At 33.6% G+C, this 22,371-nt stretch overlaps 2 protein-coding genes and 1 pseudogene across 2 annotated transcripts; all 3 read left to right on the top strand.

Moving 5' to 3' along the window:
- The first annotated feature begins 1,234 nt into the window (after positions 1 to 1,234).
- Positions 1,235 to 1,717, top strand: LOC131874935 (cysteine-rich repeat secretory protein 55-like). Its single transcript, XM_059218892.1, has one exon. The coding sequence runs from the start codon at positions 1,235 to 1,237 to the stop codon at positions 1,715 to 1,717; it is 483 nt and encodes a 160-aa protein (XP_059074875.1).
- A 1,249-nt stretch (positions 1,718 to 2,966) lies between these two features.
- Positions 2,967 to 3,913, top strand: LOC131874934 (cysteine-rich receptor-like protein kinase 6; annotated as a pseudogene).
- Positions 3,914 to 9,403: 5,490 nt separating this feature from the next.
- Positions 9,404 to 12,888, top strand: LOC131874933 (cysteine-rich receptor-like protein kinase 25). Its single transcript, XM_059218891.1, has 7 exons — positions 9,404 to 10,244; positions 10,902 to 11,042; positions 11,155 to 11,288; positions 11,376 to 11,586; positions 11,664 to 11,898; positions 12,080 to 12,230; positions 12,589 to 12,888. Exons 1-7 carry the CDS (start codon positions 9,404 to 9,406, stop codon positions 12,886 to 12,888), a joined length of 2,013 nt encoding a protein of 670 aa, XP_059074874.1.
- Positions 12,889 to 22,371: the final 9,483 nt, after the last annotated feature.

The following is a 22,371-nucleotide window of genomic DNA, read 5'->3' as shown; positions in this document are numbered from 1 at the left end:
TTTCTATTAATTAGAAGGCTGGAAACAAAAAAACAACAAGCTATTCATCAAAGGCAGCCAAAGCAGAGGCAACTGAGGGTGGAGGATCAGGGTCATCTTGTTTGCCCCATACATCAGTGGGGTCAGGAGTCGGGTCTAGCACAGACCACCCATCTTCAGGATCTCTTTCAATTTCTCCTTCCTCTTGCCTGGGAGATGAGATCTCCAAAGCTAGGCGAGGAAACTTGGAGGTGGTGGCAGAGGGCCACGCAAAATCAGTAGTAGCAGGAACAAAGGCCACAGGAGCATTAGAGGGCCACCCCGAGAGCCATGCCGCGTCGGGGAAGCCGAACGGTGACGCCAAGCATCACCTCTCCTGCTTAAGGGGGGGCGGGGAGTCTGGGACTGAGCAGCAGGTAGAGGAGCTGCGACTGCCACGACGGCCACGGGGTGGGGTGGGGTGGAGTACGGTCGACAGAAATAGAGTACTTGAATCTGCATTAAAACATTGTTACAAATGCAAGCTTTAGCATAAAGCGAAATATTAATATCCAAGTAACTATGAGAAAAAATAACAACATTTCTATCCTTTCAAATAGTGAAAAGGATCTCCATTCTAAAAACATACCATATCTGGGAGAACTTAAAGTAGATTCTAGGTGAATCACCCAAAAGAGTCATGGTGGTAAAGTGTGTGACTGAATAGCCATTAAGAATATACTAATAATTTAAGAATATACTAATAATGTGCTTAGTTTAAGCTCAAACAAGACATTGTCTTTGCCTTGAAAGACTCCAATTGAATGTTGATCTTTTCTATAAATAATTGGTATGCTGTATCAAACAATTTAACTGTTCATTTTTTATGAGCTTTGAAATTAAAGTGTATGAGATCTTTTTCTACCAATGAATAATGATAATGGGCCCTCTTTCTACCTAATGAACAATGATAATGGGCCCTCAGTCCGTTGAAAAAAAGATAAGTTCAAATTCTATGTCACCTTCATAATCCTACATATTTTCATTTTTTAAAAGAACAACCCATTGACATTTATTCTTGAATAATTTTAGTGCTAACCAGTAAAGTGATGCTCATTTCTTTAATTCATCCCCACAAAGAAGTTTCCCACGCTGTCTAAAATAGCAAATTGGCATCAGAGTTCAAGTGAAGAAAAACATGGAGCACAACTCTTTCCCTTTTATTCCTTGCAGAAGATCGGCTCTTTTTCCACCCCTACTCCTGTTGCTGTTTGTAATGAATTTTACTTCAGCCTTATGTGGCTACATATGGCACACCTGCGATAATTCCTCAGCTTTCACCGATGGCAGCACTTATTCCACTAATTTGAATCTGGTTATCAACGATCTGTTTCTTAACGCACCTCAAAATTTAGGGTTTAACACTTCTTCCCATGGCCAATCTACCAATAAGGTCTATGGTCTGCTGCAGTGTACTGGAAATATACCGGCAGTGAGATGCTCAAACTGTCTTGCGGAAGCCAATAGCATTATTCAAAACCGTTGTGCCAACGACATAGGTGGGCGAATATGGTTGGATGACTGCTTCCTCCGCTATAACAACTCTAATTTCATTTCAACACTAGATACTCATGGAGTTATCGTGGTGAACAAGAATCATATAGTCGGGGAGGCTTTCAGGTCCACGACCAGTGAGCTTCTGTCGAATCTGTCAAATAGAGCTTACATCTCTGCAAATAAGGGATTCGCTACTGGATAGGCCAATTATTCTGCTTCAGGAATGTTATACGGTTTAGTTCAGTGTTGAAGAGATATGTCAATACAAGATTGTAAATCATGCTTGTTTAAAGCAAGAACAATTATCAGTAATTTTTCAAACCAAGGGGCCCAGGTTCAGTTGGGAAGTTGCAAGTTAATATATGAGACACACCCCTTTTTTGAGTCTGCTCAATCACCTTCTCCCTCCCATCCAACTGCTTCCACACCTGCCCCGCCTCAGACAGTCAATGGAACTCTTTCGAAGACATCAAAAAGTATCTTCAAGAATTACATAATCTTCTTTTTCGTTTTTAACAAATGTTCTTTTACAGTTTTTGTTTTCTCATTTGATTCAAATATCAATGGTTTCATAGATCTCATAGTTATTGGATAGTCACCAGCTTGATTTGAAACTACAACCCTTTATATATATGAAAATTTATGCTCTTCAACATTTTTTTTCTTTCGGGGTTGCAGCCATTGATGCCGCAGTTAAAGTATAAGGAAGATAGCATATGTTAACTTGCAATCAAATGATCCTCTTTCCATTATTAGTACTTTTAAAGCATCATAGAGCTACAATTGTAACCAATAACTGTTGAACTGTCCTTTACAGAAAGGTCTTCACAAACATTAACCATAGTTTTCTGTGTTATTGGAGGCATTACGCTGGTATCAGTTCTTTTTCTCATTGTATTGATAAAAAGGGTTAAATTCCTCATATTTAGGAGGCCAATAACTACTGCTCCCGACGATCAAGGTTCTTTGGGAATCCATTTCTAAGTTTTAGTTTTTTCTTTATTGTGGTTTTAGTGTAACAATATCTTTAAGCTTACCTCATTTTTCTCTCATTATTTTCAAATGCCACAGAGAGGCATGGAATTTCCTCTGAATCTGGCTTACTTCTGCAAGACCAACAATTTGTCTTCAGCTTAGAAACGCTAGCAGAAGCCACAGAGAATTTTCATGACAAAAATAAGCTTGAAGATGGAGTTTTCGGTGTGGTATACAAGGTTGGTCAATAGTTTAATCTTGGTGTAAACTAATGTCTATTTAAATGGAAAGTTCTAAATCTCTTTTCTATGTTTTAGGGCATAACTAGAGATGGAAATGAGATAGCAGTGGAAAAGCTTTCAGTCAAATCTGCACAAGGAAATAAAGAATTTATGAATGAAGTGAAATTGGTGGCTTATGTTCAACACCGAAACCTTGCAAAGTTGCTAGGATGTTGTGCCGAGGGAGGTGAAAGGATGCTTGTTTATCAATATTTTCCTAACAAGAGGTTGGATACGTTTCTCTTTGGTAAGTCATCATTCAGCCTTAATTTAATTCGAGAAAGATGGAGTTCAAATGTTCTAAAAATTTGGGATAACAGATTCAGAGAAGGGTAGAGAACTAGATTGGTAAAAGCGTCATATCATTATCACTGGAATTGCACGTGGGTTTCTCTACCTGCAACAGGATTCACAGCTGCGAATTATTAATAGAGATATAAAATTATATAATATCTTACTTGACGAAAAACTCAACCCAAAGATAGCTGACTTTGGTTTGGCCCAAATTTTTCCTGAAGACGAGACACATATTCATACAAGAGTTGCAGGCACATAGTAAGCACCATAACGATAATGCATTTCATTTACTCTTGGATTCAAATTGTTAATATTTAAGCTATTGAAATTGTAAATTTATTTTCTAAATCATTTCGATTTGATTGCAGCGGTTACATGCCTCCAGAGTATGTAGTGCGAGCGCAGTTGTCAGTCAAAGTAGACGTTCACAGTTTTGGAGTGGTGTTGCTTGAAATCATCAGTGGAAGGAAACATACTGATCTTCCAGATCATATGCAAAACCTGTTGGAATGGGTAAGAAAGAGGATTTATCACTGCCCGTTATCCTCATCTATTACTTTAAAATGTTACCAGTCATCCAAACTGTTGCGATTTAATTAGATGTGGTGTAGGCATGGAAACTATTCAATAGAGGAAATGCGCTGGCTATGATAGATTCAAAGACGTCAAAAGTTAATCAGGAGCAGACCTTAAGATGCATTCATCTTGGGCTTTTGTGTGTACAGGATGATGCAACACTTCGTCCAGCTATGTCTGATGTTATTTTGATTCTCTCTAGCAACTCAGTGACAATGCCAGATCCTTCAAAGCCTGCTTTTGTAACTAATAGCGAAAGCTATGCTTGAACATCCATATCAAAGTCAAACTCGGGGATTGAATAGTGTGATAGTGGAATAACATCTCAGACGGGATCAGGGGTTCTATAAATGAAATCACACTCACTGAAATGGATGCAAGGTGACCTAGAAGAAACACAACTCTGGATTCTACGCTGTTCATAAATAACAGTGTGCTTATCTGGTAAAAATTAGAGATAGTAGGTAGTAGTGAACACTATCCTATTATTACATTTGAATATGCTTGATCAAAAACAATTATTTTTTGTTTTAGTTTGTAGTTTTATGCACAATAAAGATTGCATGCGATATATTTAGCATTTTGATCAATTTGTTCTTAAAAACAACCCATGCAATGTCTTCTTTATGGGTTATTTTTAGTTTTCTGCTTAGTTTTTCTCAAATGCTTGTATCTAGCATATCTATTCCCTTTAAAAGTCAGTTTGCCGTTATTGTATTGGATTATCAGTGGATGAATACAATTCAGTTTTGAAAACAATATATACTTTGATTCTGGTCATTAGCTCAGTTTTGAGCAGCTTGAGTTTTTATTTTTTTCAGTTGAAAGAAGATAGAAAGATGGTAAAATAAGTTCTTTTCATCATTTAATTTGTATGGGATGTTTCTAATTTTTTCGTATTGTTGGTAAAAAAACTCAAAGGATGTATGGTTGGCTCTATAAATTTCATACTAAGATACAAACAAAATTAGACTATTAATTTGAAGAGAATTTTGAAAATAAGAATAAAAGAAGCTAAGTCTATTTAAAAATTTATTACTAGGATTAAAGGTATTGTGAACTAACTTAGGATTCAAGGGGAAATTATAACAAAACAAAAAATTGTAGAATTTTTTATAGGATCTCTTCCTCCTAAGTTTGATCTAGTTGTGATAGCCATTAAAGAAAGTAGAGATCAAACCACTTTTGAAATCGTAGAGTTGATAGGCTCTTTACGATCTCAGAAGAAGCGTATGCAACATTCTATGAAAAGTTTGGTGTATGCTTTCTAGTCTTCTAAGAATTGAAGAAAGGTCCAAATCTCCTCCCTCTAACAAGATACTAAATCTCAAGGTTAATTGTGTGGTAATAATAGATAATGAGGTAGACAAAGAAAAGGAAATACTAGAGGAATAGAATGAAATCATATGGAGTATAGGAGTATCTAGTTTAAGTATTATGAAAGGTATGGACGTGCTATGCTTTTGAGTGCAAAAAAGAAATCTGAATTGAATGAGTCAAGAGCTAATTATATTGAATAGTCTTTGACAGACAAAGTATCCACGTTTCACATGCAATTTGGTTAAAGAACATCAATAGAATGTATTATTTGTGGATGGCAGCTACTCAAATCATATGATAGGTAAATCTTGATCTCTTAGTCAAAATAGATGATTCAATGCAAAGTCAATTTAAATATAGAAATGATAAATAGGTGAAAATGTATTTTTGCAATCAAGACTAAGCAAAGTGAATCTACTCATATTTATGATACTTTATTTGTGCAAAAGTTATAGCAGAAAATGCTAAGTATTGGGAAACTTGTAGCGAAAAACTATGATGTAGTTTTTGAAGATAACTACCATAAAATATTTGATCAATTGGACAATTGTCATCTTGTAGTAAAGGCTTGTAGAATATAGATTAGATTTTCTCCTCTCATATTGGTTTGTAGTTTGTTTCATGCACTAAAATCAACCATAGATGATTTATGGTTATGACATCAATGTTATTGTCATTTGAATTTTCAAGCATTAATTTTACTTCACAAGAAGAATATGGTGAGAGGGCTTTGTGCAACTTAGATTAAAGAAGAAGTTAGTTAAGGGTGTGCACTTAGCAAGTATCATGTTTGAGCGTTTTTTAGTGAACAAATCATGGAGGGAAAAATCACATGTAGAGCTTTTGCATGTTGTTATTTGTTGTGACATACAAGGGGAATCATTGGGTAAGAACCTTTAGTTTTTGCATTTATTGATGAATACTCTTGCCACACTTTGATTTGTTTGTTTTAAGAAAATTTTTGAGGCTTTTCCATGCTTCAAGAAATTTAAAGCTATAACTAAAATGTAGAGTGGTTATTATGTTAAAATGTTCAAAAAAGATGGAGAGAATTTACTTAATTTTTTTCTATTTTTTACATTAATAATGGCATAAATAGACATCATACTACCACATATACACCTCAAAAAAATGGCATTACATAAAGAAAGAATTGTACAATTATAGAAATGGCATGGAGTATGTTTCAAGAAAACATCTTTGAAATAATTTTTGGGATAAGTGGTTGTGACAATGTTATACATTCTAAATCAAAGCCCCACAAAAGAAGTTCAAAACATCACTCCAAAGAAATATTGGAGTGGTCATAACCCTTCATTTTATCATCTCTAATTATTTGGCTATCTAGCATATGTTCATGTTCTAATTTAAAGAGGACAAAAATGGGATGCTAAATCCTAACTTTATATCTTCGTGGGATTTTCTAATGAAACTAAATGACAGATATTTTATAATCCTAACACAAAGTAATGGGTTGTTAGTTGAGATGTGATTTTTTATGAATGGGAATTATGGCAATTGAAAGATGGTGTACAAAAAATAACATCAATAATCATGGGCATGGAAGATAATATTATTCCTTCTCTCCCCACGAGTTCAAGCTCAAACTCTAGCCCTCCAATTTTACCTAGTTATTATAGTAGAGAAAACTTAGGTGATAATTAATCTCCATCATCAACTCCAAGAAAGGTACAAAGTTTATTAGATATTAATCAGAGGAGTGTTAATATAAATTTATTTTTTAACTTTTTGTTCGCTTATTACAATTCAAGTTGAACCCTCCATGTATGAAGAAATAGTCAAAGAACTAGTATGTGCTAATGCTATGATTGATGAGTTAAATTCCATTCTTATAAATAATATCTTAGAATTAGTGAAACTTCCCAAAGATAAACATGCAATTGGTGCCAAATGGATATATAGGGTCAAATATCATGCTTATGGTTTAGTTGAACAACATAAGGCAAGATTAGTTGCCAAAGGATTCTCACAAACACCTATAATAGATTATCCAAAAACTTTTACTCTTGTTGCTAGATGTGATATAGTCAAGATTATATTGGCTATTGCTACACACCATAAGCATCAAATTTATCAGATATATGTAAAATCAATATTCCTTAATTGATATATAGATGAGGAAGTTTGTGTGGAAAGATCTATAGGCTATCTAGGAGAATAACACTTATTTTACAAGTTGAAGAAATCTCTTAATGGATTGAAGAAAGATCCTCATTCCTAGTATGCTAGTATTGACACTTATTTCTTTAAGAAGGGATTCAATAGAAGCCACTCAAATCCCACCTCCCTTCTATTTCCAACATATTTCTAATGATATTATTAATTTTTTCTCTTTTCTCTTTATTTTTCCAATCTTAACTCGTTTGAGATTCTCTCTTTTTGCCTTGACAACTACCTTATTATGGGCTTGAGTCATTCCCATGCTTATCTAATCAAAACATTAAATAGTATTGCAATCATTTCTAAATTTTTCTATACAACATATGTTTATATCTTAGAGACTATGAATAATTCTCACAAAAATAAATTTATGAATCTTTTTAAGTTGATAAATTAAATCAAAACTTCCTCATCTTATATTAGTTAAATTAGGTAAAGGAATATAATATGGAGAAATATATGGTAAAACCAGTGGATTGGATTTAACTACTACTTGATCTCTAGCCATATTCTAATAGGTATGTCCAGTTACTTTACATGTGTTAATGAAGGGCCTCATAAAATATATGGATAGAAATTATTGGAGGGGAATTCGAGGACCACTGAAAGAAAATAATCTAAATAACTAAGACTAGTTTCCATTAGTGAAATAATAAAGTAACATATCATAGTTTGATAAAATAAATGAACATAAAGGTTAACGAAGGGCCTGGTATCATGTAGATATACACTAGAAAGGAATCAGACTACATTTATATATGTAAAGATCATAACACACATCATAATTAGGTTGTGGAATCATATAGGAATCATGCAAATCATTCTCTTAGAAAGTAACCAATGAAATTTGAGAGATAAAATAACCATCAAGGTATACAAATGAATCCATGATAATAAATGGATGTCAAGGTAAAGCACAAAATTATGTCACATTTCAAGCCAAATTTTCAACACAAGTGCATTTAAGTAAAAATGTCCACTAAATTTATATTTTATACCACTTTGAGTTTAATTATCAGAAAAATTAAAATATTAAAAAAACTCAACGTTTCAACAACTCTTTAAAAAAATAAAATTTACTAAATAAAGTGTGGAAGCTTTGTAACTTTAATTTCAATTTTTTATCAGCAACTAAATTATAGTGTTTACTTTATTAAAAGCTACATTCAAATAATTTTTTAATTTTTTTGTTAAAATTACAAACATAAAATAGACAAAAAATTTAAATTTTATTAGTTTACATCATTTTAAAATTCAAAACATATATTTCACTTTCTATTGGTTTAATTTAAAAAGGTGAATCAGAATTGATCTAGTTCATATGAAATTTTTTGAAATCGTATGAACTATGAAAACTTTGTAAATTTAAACATCAAAAATCATTTTTTCAAATATATCTTAAAACCAAAACCACTTATACAATTATAAATCTAACCTTATGATAAACTTATGATAAACTAATGAATCCCATATTTACTACAAATCTTGAAAATAACTTCTAATAATCTATATTACAACTAAATCATTTAGCATTTTTATGAAAAAATAAAAGTAAAAAAATGAAAAGAAACCAAAATCATTTAAAAATTTGACATTCTTTCTAGCAAATTAATTTATATAGAAGCTGTACGTTCAACTGACGTTTTCCAATGACGTCTTCCAATGACGTCTTCCAAACAGGTGGCTGCTGAGTGAAGCATAAACTAACTCGATAATTTATATTACCTATTACTTTCACAATTAAGGAGGTAAAGTGTGTGACTGAGCAGCCAAGAAAAAATAAAAATAAAAAAATATACTTAGTTTAAGCTCTACTAAGACATTGTCTTTGCCTCTAAAAGCATTCCAGTTGTTTGAAAGACTACAGTTGAATGTTGATCTTTTCTATAAATAATTGGTATGTTGTATTAAATTCAAAAAAAATTTAAAATGTTCTTTTTTTATGAACTTGAAATTAAAAAGTGTATGGCATCTTTTTCTACCAATAAATAATGATAATGGGCCCTCACTCTACCTAATGAACAATGATAATGGGCCCTCACTCTACCTAATGAAAGGATAAGTCCAAATTACATATCACTTTCATAATCCTATATATTTTTTCATTTTTTGAAAGGACAATCCATTGACATTTATTCTTGAATAATTTCACTGGTAACCAGTAAAGTGATGCTTATTTCTTTAATTCATCATCCCAAAGAAGCTGCCCACGCTGTCTAAAATACCAAATTGGCATCAGATTTCAAGTGAAGAAAAACATGGAGTACAACTCTTTCCCTTTTATTCCTTGCAGAAGATCGGCTCTTTTTCCACCCCTACTCCTGTTGCTGTTTGAAATGAATTTTACTTCAGCTTTATGTGGCTACGTATGGCACAAATGCGATAATTCCTCAGCTTTCACAAATGGCAGCATTTATTTCACAAACTTGAATCTGGTTATCAACGATCTGGTTCTTAATGCACCTCAAAATTCAGGGTTTAACACTTCTTCCTATGGCCAATTTCCCAATAAGGTCTATGGTCTGCTGCAGTGTACTGGAAATATAACAGCAGTAAGATGCTCAAACTGTGCACTGAAGGCGAACAGCAGTATTCAAGTACGTTGCGCCAACTACATAGGTGGGCGAATATGGTTGGATGACTGCTTCCTGCGCTATAATAACTCTAATTTCATTTCAACACTAGATACTCAAGGAGTTATCTTGGCAAACGGGAATACCCTAAGCGGGAAGGCTTTCAAGTCCACAACCAGTAGCCTTCTGTCGAATCTGTCTAACAAAGCTTACATCCCTGCAAATAATGGATTCGCTACTGGATCGGCAAACTATTCTGCTTCGGGAATTTTGTACGATTTGGTTCAGTGTTGGAGAGATCTTTCAATAAAAGATTGTAAATCATGCCTGGATACTGCAAGATCATATACGAACACTTGCTGTTCTGCAAACCAAGGGGCCCAGATTCAGTTGGGAAGCTGCAAGGTAATATATGATACATATCCATTTTTAGACCATCCCAACCCTGAGTGTCCCACTCCAAATACATCCACAGCTGCTCCTCCTCCCAATAAGGCTAATGGAACTTCTTCGGCGCCATCAAAAAGTATGTTCAAAGAATTACATTATCTTCTTTTTCTCATTTATATCAAATTACATGTTGAGTTCCTTTTATAGTTTTTGTTTTTTAGTTGATTCAAAATTAGATAATTTCAGACTAATAATTCAATTGATCTGATTTGTTAGTATGATCTGAAATGTTGATATAAAAAGTTATAAACAGTCAAATTAGAAAAAACTTTCAATAGCTTAATGTCTTTAATAAGATCCACATAAAAGAGTTGGATCTAAGCAACCCTGGTTATCTATAACATTTATGCTCTTCTTATTTTTTGTCGTTTGAATTTGTAGCCATTTTGTGAATGCCGCAGTTAAAGTAAAAGTTGCATCTAAGCAATCCTGCATATCTATGTAATTCATGTTGTTCTTTCGTCTTTTAGGTTGTAGCCATTTTGTGAATACTGCAGTTAAAAAAGGAGTCGCGTCTAAGCAACCCTGTATATCTATGAAATTTATGCTCTTCTTATTTTTCATCTTTTGAAGTTGTAGCTATTTTGTGAATGCCGCTCTTAAAGTAAGAGTTGCATCTTAGCAACCCTGTATATCTATGATATTTATGCTCTTCTTATTTTTTGTCTTTTGAAATTGTAGCCATTTTGTGAAATAGAATTCTGATAAATAACTATTGAACTGTACTTTACAGAAAAGTTTTCAAGAACATTACCCATAGTACTCGGTCTTCCGGGAGGCCTATTACTGGCACTAGTCCTTTCTCTGATTATATTGAGAAAAAAGGTTAAATTAGTCATTTTCGGGAGGCAAATAACCTCCACTGACAATCAAGGTGCTCCTCTGGGAATTCATTTATAATATTTAGTTATTTCATCGTTGTGGTTTTAGTGTAATGAATTCTCAGTTTTTAATCAATTTTCTCTCATTATTTTCTAATACTACAGAAAGGCAAGGAATTTCCTCTGAATCTGGTTGGCTTAGGCAACAGCAACCATTTGTCTTTAGCTTTGAAATGCTAGCAGAAGCCACAGAAAATTTTCATGACAAAAATATGCTTGGAAAGGGAGGTTTCGGTGTGGTATACAAGGTCAGTCAATAGTTTAATCTTGGTGTAAACTAATGGGTATTTAAATGGAGAGCTCTAAATCTATTTTCTATGTTTCAGGGAATAACTAGAGATGGAAATGAGATAGCAGAGAAAAAACTTTCTATCAGGACTGCACAAGGAAACGTAGATTTCATGAATGAAGTGAAACTGGTGGCTAATATTCACCACCGAAATCTTGCAAAGCTGTTAGGATGTTGTGTCCACGGTGATGAAAGGCTGCTTGTTTATGAGTATTATCCTTACAAAAGCTTGGACACATTTCTCTTTGGTAAGTCATTATTCAACCTTAAATTAATTTGAAAAAGATGAAGGGGCTACAAATGTTCTAAAAACTTGGGATAACAGATTCAGAGAAGGCTAGAGAGCTAGATTGGCAAAAGCGTCATAATATCATCATTGGAATTGCACGTGGGCTTCACTACCTACACGAGGATTCACAGCTGCGAATTATTCATAGAGATATTAAAGTACATAACATTTTACTTGACGACAAACTCAATCCAAAGATAGCTGATTTCGGTTTGGCCAAACTCTTCCCTGAAGATGAAACGCATATTCATACAAGAGTTGCAGGCACATAGTAAGCATAATGAGGATAATGCAGTCTATGTGCTCTCAGTTTTAAATTGATAATGGTTAAGCTATAGAAATTGTGAATTTCTTTGCTAAACAATTGTAATATAACCCAATTATTTTTCATTTATAAATATTTTAATTTTTTTTAAAAATAAACATTCATAAAAGTTTCAATTTGATTGCAGCGGTTACATTTCTCCAGAGTATGCAATGCGAGGACATCTGTCAGTTAAAGTGGACGTTTATAGTTTTGGAGTGGTGCTGCTTGAGATGGTCACTGGAAAGAAAAACACTGCTACTGATCTTCCACATCATACGGAAACGCTGTTGGAATGGGTGTGAACAACATTTATCGCAGATTTTTTCACAATTTATGATAATTCTTGTTGTTATTTTTTATTTTGATTGTGTGTAATTTTTTACAATAATGTTTTAGATAAAATTCAATTATCCATTATCAGAATCTTTCTGTTTCTTGAACATTTTTCATTCTAACGATGAGAATCACAAAATGTGATTGACAATATTGATGCAAAAAAATCACACACAAAACCAAAAACTACAACACCCATTTTAGGCATATTACTTTTCAATGTTAGTAGTCATCCAAACCAACAGGTGACTTATTGAGATGTGATGCAGGCATGGAAACTATTCAAGAGAGGAAATGCACTGAATCTGGTACACTCAAAAGATATTACAAGTCAGTGAGGAGCAGGCCTTAAGATGCATTCATGTTGGGCTTTTGTGCGTACAGGCTGATGCAACACTTCGTCCAGCTATGTCTAATGTTATTGTGATGCTCTCCAGCAGTTCAGAGACATTGCCAAATCCTTCAAATCCTGCTTTTGTAAGCAATAGCGAAAACTATGCTTCAACATCTCAGGCGACTAACATTCACGAATGTTCTGCGCTGTATTTCCAAGAGATTCCAGAATGTTCTAACATACCTTCTATAAATGAAACCACGGTCACTCAAATGGACGCAAGGTGACCTAGAACAAACACAGCTCTGGATTCTGTGCTGTTCATAATTAAAAGAATCTTTATCTGGGTGAAAATTACGAACACTAGCTAATAGTCAACACTATCGTTCATATCTTCAATTCTCTCGTTTGTAAAACGTAATGCATTTCCTGAGCACATGATTTCATTTAACTTTGGGATTATTAAATGGTATTACAAACTGTTTTTGACATAATCTGTATTGGATTTCGAAGACACACAGCTTCTTGATGAGACTTTGTCATTCTAATAGTCTAACAGGTAGAATGAATCTCATAGAATTTTATGTGCTCCATCGATGAGTTTAAACATTAAAAAAAATCATAAAATTATTTAAGCTTCAATAATATTTGATATAGGGCTGATTGGCTATCCAATTCCAATTTCCATCATCGTGATAATCATAGAATGACACTCGCTATATAGTATTTTCTTACCTTGCTAAGGCCGTCTAAAACTGTAGTTGTATTCGACCTTTCTGGCAACACTGAATTTTAGAAGTAGGATTGTTGACTATTATCTAATGTAAAACGAAAAACCAACATTATGTGTTGTTTCATGGTTTTAAAAATAAAAAATTAAAGAGAATTTAGAATCAACACGATTCATTCTGGGTATTGTTGGCACATTTGTTATTGTCTATTGGGGAAGTCAGAATTCTTTTAAAAATTATACAAATCTAGAAACAATTAAATACAGAGTTTCAAACCAAAAATCTTCATAAAATCTATTCAAAATGTTCTCAAAATTTCCTCCTTTGTAAGAGTCTCTTGTTATAATATGAAGTAGCATGTATTTATAGGTCCCTCTTAATAACAACTTAGTGACTACCTAGTAACTACCCTAACTACCTTTTTAAAGTAGAAATAATTTTACAAAAATTAAACCTTTTTTGGTTAGGATTATTATCACTTTTCCAGAAAGGTAAGTCAAAACCTATAACTTTGAAAGAAAGGGCAGTATATAGTTTATTGAGGCTAACACTATGTTTCCTTCACTCAAAGTTCAACTTAAATTGAAAAATTAGAAGTAAAATCATTGACGAAGTTTCAATACTCTCATATAGTTCCTGCATAGTTCCTGCCAATAGAAATTTTCATTTTTTTTTGTATGGGAAAATTTTGTAACTACTTCATTGATACCTTCTTCTCATTTGGTACTACATCTCCATCAACAATGATTAATCTTATCTCTCTACATATGTTTCTGAGATTAATATTCATAAAGGATGGCAAAGGTGTTTGTTTCATAATTTCTTAGTAAAAGAAAATAGCTCCATGTCTAGCAATACGTGAATATCAAAAGTGTTGACCTGAAAATAGGCTATAGACAATAGTACAGAGAGATAAGGGTGTAATTTGACAATAGTAATTTTGAAATAGGTTAAGAATCTATTATCAAATGGTTGTGACCCTAAAGGGAGATATAAATATAACATATAATAGGTAGTCATGAGGTGACTAAAGAGGCTAAGATTAAGGTGATAGATAAAAGACATACTTGATAAAGAGCATATAAGGAGTTTACATGACATATTTAGATATTAATATAATAAATCTACGTTACTGCTAGACAATACTTTGTATACTATTTTTTATTTTATTGAGTAGCTAAATTAGATTTAGAATTCATCCACTTGATCAGCTCAATAGGACCTCCTCCAAGGTTAAAGACTACAAGTAGTAGAAAACCTTTGGGAATACAACTCTGATCTATCTACTTCAGATTTCTTGCTAACATTGGTTCTATTGTCGAGACCCTGGTTAGGTTCTATTGGGGTTATTGCTAGGAGAAATTTTTTTAAATTAAATTAGTAGTAGATCAACAAAATAACATAAAATAGAGATAAATTGAAAAAAATCTATCTCCTTGACGTCTACTTTGTGAGAGTGAATCAAGTGCCAAGGGAATGGGGGATGGAAAATAAGAGCTATTCTAGAGAACTATAAAGAGATTAGATTATTGATGAAACTAATTAAGAAACCACCATGGGATGCAAAATAGGAATAATGAAAGCTCAAATCTTGGACACCTATGACAAAAGGAGATAATAAATACAAAAGACAGATCCAAGAACAAACAAAGAAATGGAGATTAGACACATTGGCAAGCCCTAATGGTGAAGAGAGGGGATTAAGGTAAACAATGCAAAGAGAAGAGAGACAAAAAAGAAGATAAGACTATTCCAATAAGACTATTCCAATAAGGGTATTGTTGAGCGTGACAAGGTGGATGTAGTCAAAATAACAAGAAAAATAAACAAAGACCACAAGAAAGAAATTCAAAATATCAGGATTCCAAATTTGATGAAATGAAAGAAATGATGACCAAAATGAAAAGAAGAATAAAAATCCTCGATAAAAAGATGTTGAAAGAGTATAGTAGTAACAATATGGCTACAACCCTACTACATTCTTCAAGACATTTTAGTATTGTCATAGTCTGATTAGAATATAGGTTCAAGATTCTATCTAGCCACCAAGAAGAACCCAGTTTTGGACCAATGATGATTTGGAGGAAATAGTTAATTTAATTATGAGAAAATTAAGAGAAGGTAATAGAGAGAAAGATGTAAATAATTAAAATTTTAATGAAGAGGTGTGTCCAGAAATGATGTCTTTCACAAATCAAATGATGAAGAGAAGTCTACAAGAGACACTACCCCTAGACCAAAATCCATCCCTAGCTAGCAATAAGAGTCGAAGGTTTGATATAAAAGAGACACCAAAACAAATAGAGAGGAAAGAATAAAAGATATAAGAAAACTAAAAGTAGATCGAAGAGAACAATGAACAAGAGACACGTTGGAGTGAGATCCTAGGAGAGGATGTTTTTGACATTAAGTTAGAATGAGACAAGAGGAGAGGTAATATGCCTTAGAATAGATTGATCAAGAAAAACAAGTAAACAACAAAGAAGAAATTAGTAAAGAATCTAGTAGTACGATTACAGATATCTAAAAATCCTAAGAAAAAATCTAGTAACATGAATACTACAATTAAGATCCCCATGTTTAACATAGATACCACTAATGTCATACAACATTGCTTCATCTTAGAATTAATATTGGGGAAGATTAAAAAATTCCTTGATAAATATTATTTTCTATACTTTGTTAGATCAATAATGGATAAAGAGTTAGAGTGGTATGTGAGGCACTACCCAGATCATTTTAGAAAATGGGATATAGTAAAATCAAAGTTTTTTCTAAATTTTGGAACACCAAAAGTTTCCACCAAGACTATCACATAAATGAGGAATCTACCACAAGAATCATCTTTTTTGGTTTAATTTATGTCTCATGTAATTAGAATTTACTTAAGTTGACTTAGGATAATGCATTACATAGTCATTTTCATATGAGACACCTAGGGAATTGCATATTTATGGAATGTGGTTATAGGAGAAATTCCACCTTTGGTGTTGTTATCTTGTTATCACATATTCATATCCACTTATAGTGGAATGATAATTCCACCTTTGGTGTGTGATCTACCTTTAGTGGAATTATCTATTGTTTCTCCTACCTACCCCTACCTACTCTTGTATCTTATTGAGCCACATGTCATGTTTGCATTCTCTCATTCTCATTTTGTCTTTCCTTTACAAGAAGGCTCATGCATAATGTATAGTTGATCGATTTTTGGATCTTGATAAGAATATAGTTTTTTCTTGTCTATCTTGTTCTCTATTGCTTTTGTGCTATTCATTGGCCTCTAGATCTTGGATTGCTATAGGAAAATTCTTACATGGTATCAGAGCCATTTGAGTGCCATTGCATAGTATTTTTGGCGAGATCTTGGGGCATTTGTAGATTCACATATTTTTAGATCTGAGGAGCAGGGAATTTTTGGAGTGTCGTACACTGAATTTGAGCTCAACATTGCATCCAAGAGGCCATTTCCATAAATTTTGACTATTAATTTTCCTGCATTAGGAAAAATTCATTTTCAAGGAATAAAATTTGAGGCAAGCAAGCCATGCCCATACCTACCCAACAGTAAAGTTTTTTTTCAAAGAACAAAAAATTTTGTGAAATTCTTTTCAAAAATTTATTTTAATTTAATTGTAGTTTTTTATTTTGTTGTCAAATTTTTTTGTTTAGAAAAAATAAATAAAAAGTATTAGGGAAGTTTTGTGGGGAGGAATTTATTGCTTTTTTAGTGATGATACCCTACATGGTATGACTATACCCCATCTATTTTACCTTCCCATCCCACCCCATTGGACCACCCACCTCTACTCTCCATGCACTGCTCTACTTTGACACTACTGCTTGCTCCAACATCTACCATCGGGTGTCACCACACCAAGCTCTAGGTGCCACCATAGCTATCTCCTCCACTATGGATGCCCCCACCATCAGTTCAACCGATGATTTCCACTCCAACATTGGCTCAATACCATCACCACTAGTAGCATTCATCGAGAACCACCAGACACTGCCACACGACATTATTTCATTTACTTAGCATTGTTCCACATGCCAATTTTTTATTGTACCATGACACCTTCCCATTTGACCATATAAACTATGCCCAATGACACATGCAATAATATCATTCATCCACATCATCTAACATGTCAACACTCGATGAGCACACACTCAGCAGTCCTCATAGTCATTTGTACACCACATCGGCCTACACAATTAGAAAACTATACAACAATCTAAGCATTTATATGCATAGTCATCAAGTCATGTCAACTTCCATACTGACACATGTTAGTAATCCATACATGTCATGTCAATTAACCATACACCTTATCAGTTGCCACGTTGTCAAGTTCCTATAGTACGAACTACCACAAAAGGTGTTGTTTCTTTTGTGTGATGGTCATACGACCATCAAGTTCAAGCCCATCATTTACTAGCATTAACATTGCATCAACACTTTTTGAAAAATAATTGACCCCTCACCATTATATTTTTATATTTTGCAGTCCAACTTTGAAGGCTCATAACTTGGTCAAATTGAGGCCTTTTTCAATGCAATTTGTTTTGATTTGGGCTATTTTTTCCGTTCTCTCCGCAGTAGTGTGGTTAGTTTTTGATTTTGGTGAACATTTTTTTTAGAAATGTTAGTTTTTCTCAGCTTTGTCTAATCCTTGATTCTGTAACTTCCTGGGCTTCATTCAAGCTCATACATCCTCTTTTTTCAGGTGCCATTTTTTTTTTGAAAATGCATATTTTTTTGTGTACTTTCCTATGGTGCTATTAGTTTTTCACCATTTTAAGTAGAAATATCACTTTCATTATTTGGTCTTTTTTGGGCCTATTTGGCACTTATACATGCTTGGATCCTAGCTAATATCTTGTACATTATTGGTTTTAGTCTACTGTAGCCTATTTGAAGTGTAAAGTGCCAAATCATAATTTTGGGGGGTGTCTTGTGTGATTGTGCCTCTCTCTATCTTGTGCTCTTTCATTTTTTGTCATGGGTTCTAAATTTCCACTTCTAACTCCACGTAACTAGGCATCATGGAAAATTAATTTATTACATTAGTGCAACATTAGTAGCACCAACAGATCCTAAAGTTGATTGAAATGCTCAAATGCAATGTCTCATGAAAAGTTCTATGATTTTTGGAGATTTGAGAAAGTATGTATTAGATGACCTTTTCATATTGAGAAATGTGATATAGTTAAGAGGCCTCTGACATATTTGGCAAATTGTATAGCCAGGTTGGTGAGATTAGGGGCTACAAGATTGATAATGAACTCACAATGTTGGATCCCAAGGAATTTGATACAATTCAAGACTATGTAACTAAAGCAATGGAGCAAAGAGAAAAACTCAACGATTGTGGTATTGACAAGAAAGATTCTCAATTAGTTTATAATTTGTTAGAAAAGATTCCATCAAAGTATGCAGAATTTGTTTCTAGCTTCCAAAGCCAATGGTTACCTTTAGGTGCTTCATTCACTAGACCATCATTTGATGCATTCACAAAATGTTGATTCTTGAGCAATCTAGGTTGATTAACATGGGGATTATCAAGTCTTCAAAGTCCAAGGCTTTGGTGGCTAATCAAGGGAATCAAAGAAATCAAGGAAAAGGTAATAACCAAAATTAGTTTAAGCCACAATTAGATAGAGCATAATCATCCTCTCCATAAAAAGACAATACATCTTTCAAGAAGGGAAATACACCTATGAATGAGAATTCTTCTTGTTCATATTGCAAGAAAGTTCGACATGATGATCATCACTCCTACTCAAAATAAAATGACGAGTTGAAAAACATCTTTAAGAAAAACAACATCAATTTTCCATCTACCTACAAAAAGAAGGATTCATATGCTTCTACTTCCTCATAGTCAAAAATAAAAGGGCAAGCACTTGTGGCAACAATGGGTTCTTCATAGTAGTGGTTACTTGACATGGGTGAATCTCATCACTTGGGTTCCACAAGGGAGAAATTTTTCTCATTGGAGCCATCTAAAGTAACTCACATTTTCATTTGTGATGATACACAACTAGAAATTGAAGTGAATGGTTCGGTTGACATGGATGATGTCAGAACAAATGAGAATGTTCTCTATGTTCCAAACTTGAGCACTACCCTTCTTTCAATCTACCAAATCACCTACTATTCAAATGTAAAGAAATTTGAGTTCCCACATGATTTAGTTATGGTAAAATAACTTGAAAATGATGCCTTGGTAGCAGTGGGAAAAGCCAATCACAACACACAACATGAGTGGTTTGGACACTTCAATTACCACTATCTTCAATAACTAAGTTACAAGGACATGGTCTTAGATCTACCTCCAATCAAATTTTCAAATGGTGTATTCTTAGGGTGTTCCATGGGCAAGCAACCTGAAGAGAAGTTTGATAAGGGGATGTCATGCATAGCTTTGTAAGTTCTCCACTTGGTTCACAATGATGTAGTAGGCCCATTTCTAGTGCCATCATTTAGCAATGCTCGCTATGTCCTCACCTTAATTGATGAACACTCCTGCTTCACTTGGGTCTACTTTCTTGTTCAAAAGAGTGAAGTGTTTTTTAATGCCCCACAAGGAAACCCCGAAGGGATAAATCTAAAACACAAGAATACAGTGTAATTTAAAAAAAATAAAAATTAAACACAACATAATGATACAATGAGTTATCATAAGATTAGATAACACAATGGAAGACTCAAATAACACCTAAAGAGTTTACCAACGTGATTACTTAATTCAACACTTAACTCAACTCATGCTACTTAATACAATTAATTTGATTAACTTAGTGACAAGATAATACTTTAAACAAGGATAAATTCCTTTGGAAAATTAGAATTATAGATAACATGATGAGTTCATCCATTAAGGTTGAAATTATAGATAACATGATTAAGTTAATCCATTACAGTTTAACAATACATTACGTTCAAACTTACATTAATACATATGTCATGCATCTAATTTCCATGCATACTCTAATTGCATTAAAAGAAAATGAATACTTTTCCATTATACTAATGTACATGTTTCATGATCCAAATTACTGCATTTAATAAGATAACTACATCATGCATTTAAAATCAACATCATCTGATTCCACATTATACATTTTAACCATGATGCCCTCCATACATGCTAAATAAAGATGAAACAGAAGAAAACAAACACCACATAACACCAAAATGATATCAGAGTTCACCCATTGTGGGCTATATCTCTAGGTTTGCTCAACTACAAGACCCCTCTGATAAAAATAGGGTGAAGAATGCATAAGGTTCATATCATTTACATCTTTCCATCAAGGCGTACATAAAACAATAATACATACGACCACATTAGTCCAATAGATACATGAATAGGAAAGGATCCAACTGAACATGATAATAAGCAAATACAAATATCAACTCGAGCACCCATGAAACTAAGTGTTCGCAACCCATCATAAGCAAGCCATGGTCTAATGTAATGCCCCGCTAGAAACCCTAAAGGAAAACAATACAATTAGGCAACTAAAAGAGCATAATATTTTTTTTAAAAGAACAAGTGCACTAATTATAACCATTGCATGTCTAATAACATAGTGGAAGACTAACACATGATTTCCTAAGGATTACCAATGAAGATTAATTCACAAATTATGTTAACACCATGGTTAATCCAACTGTTCATCTAAATAGGAAAATCAAATGCTTAAGACAAAAACTACACATCCATCCATATTCCATAATGAAAGAATCAAAGTACTCCAATGCACTCATTTCTCATAGATCATATATACAAAATATTAAGGTGACTGAAATAACAAAAATTCCAATGATTCCGTTTTCCAATATCCATAAATACATGGTTACCACAAATACCACAGATTACAAAGTTACAATATCAAGGTTACATAAAAGTTTGATACAATGACCACAAGGTCTCTACTAAACAATGTGTAGGTCCCGGGGACAACTGAGAGGGGGGGGTGAATCAGTTGTCTAATAAATTCAAACCAAAATCTTGTTAACCAACTTATAGCTTAGTACCGGTAAGATAGTTAATTGTGCCGGTAAACAGTGTTAATAGGAAATGCTATACCGGTATGAATTAATGCATGAAACATAAACACAAGGTCATCCACAACACACGACACAAATATTTGTATGTGGAAACCCTGTTAGGGGAAAAACCTTGGTGGGAAACCTTACCCACAATCATATGATACTACTGCAGATGGTAAGTGTACAAAGAGGGGTTTGCACATGCAAAAAGGCCAACAACCTAGAGCTCACTGCTCAAACACAAATGGGAGTCACACTGACTACAGTTGGATGGTTAAATCCAATAAGAATGTAGTGCACAAAATAGCATCTTCATATGCTGGATTCAGTACCAGTGTAATGTTGATATGCTTCTACAAAAACCTAACTTCACCTTCAAATGATGTCTTAGTGTATATCTTTGCTTGATCTCGCATATACCCTTCCTTAAATCTTTTTTTCGCATTCCACACATGATATTACAAATAAGATCTTACATTTATACCATACCCTAAGACCAATTTTAGTAGGTCGGCTCTGCAAGATATTACAATAAAAACATTTTACCAATAATATAATATCCGATGCAATAACTGATTAAACATGTCAGCTTAATGCATTTACAACAATAATAAATCATCTCCATAGCATGCCATGCAGATCTGGAAAAGATAAACCTGTCGGTGTAACCCTAGATAACCTGGACCTATTTGCCGGTAAAAGCAAATATGCAAATAAGAATATACCAATGATATTACTTCAAGGAAAAGTGTCCACATGATGTCTTCGACATTACCAAGTGTCTTCCATGTCATTGTAGGTACCGGTGAACATTATATCCTGCCGGTTAACCATATACTGGTGATTGTTTGAATAGTTTACTGATTGCCGATGAATGTTGCTGGATCTCCAAAGTAGGTGTATTTAGCAGGTGTTGACATCAATGACAAAACCATACCAAAATACCAACAATCTCCCCCTTTGGCATTGATGGC

The sequence above is a fragment of the Cryptomeria japonica genome, chromosome 4 (assembly GCF_030272615.1).
Source record: "Cryptomeria japonica chromosome 4, Sugi_1.0, whole genome shotgun sequence".
In the NCBI taxonomy this organism is placed as follows: domain Eukaryota; kingdom Viridiplantae; phylum Streptophyta; class Pinopsida; order Cupressales; family Cupressaceae; genus Cryptomeria; species Cryptomeria japonica.
Note: the sequence above shows the minus strand (reverse complement) of the source record. Positions and strands in the feature narration are given on the sequence as shown.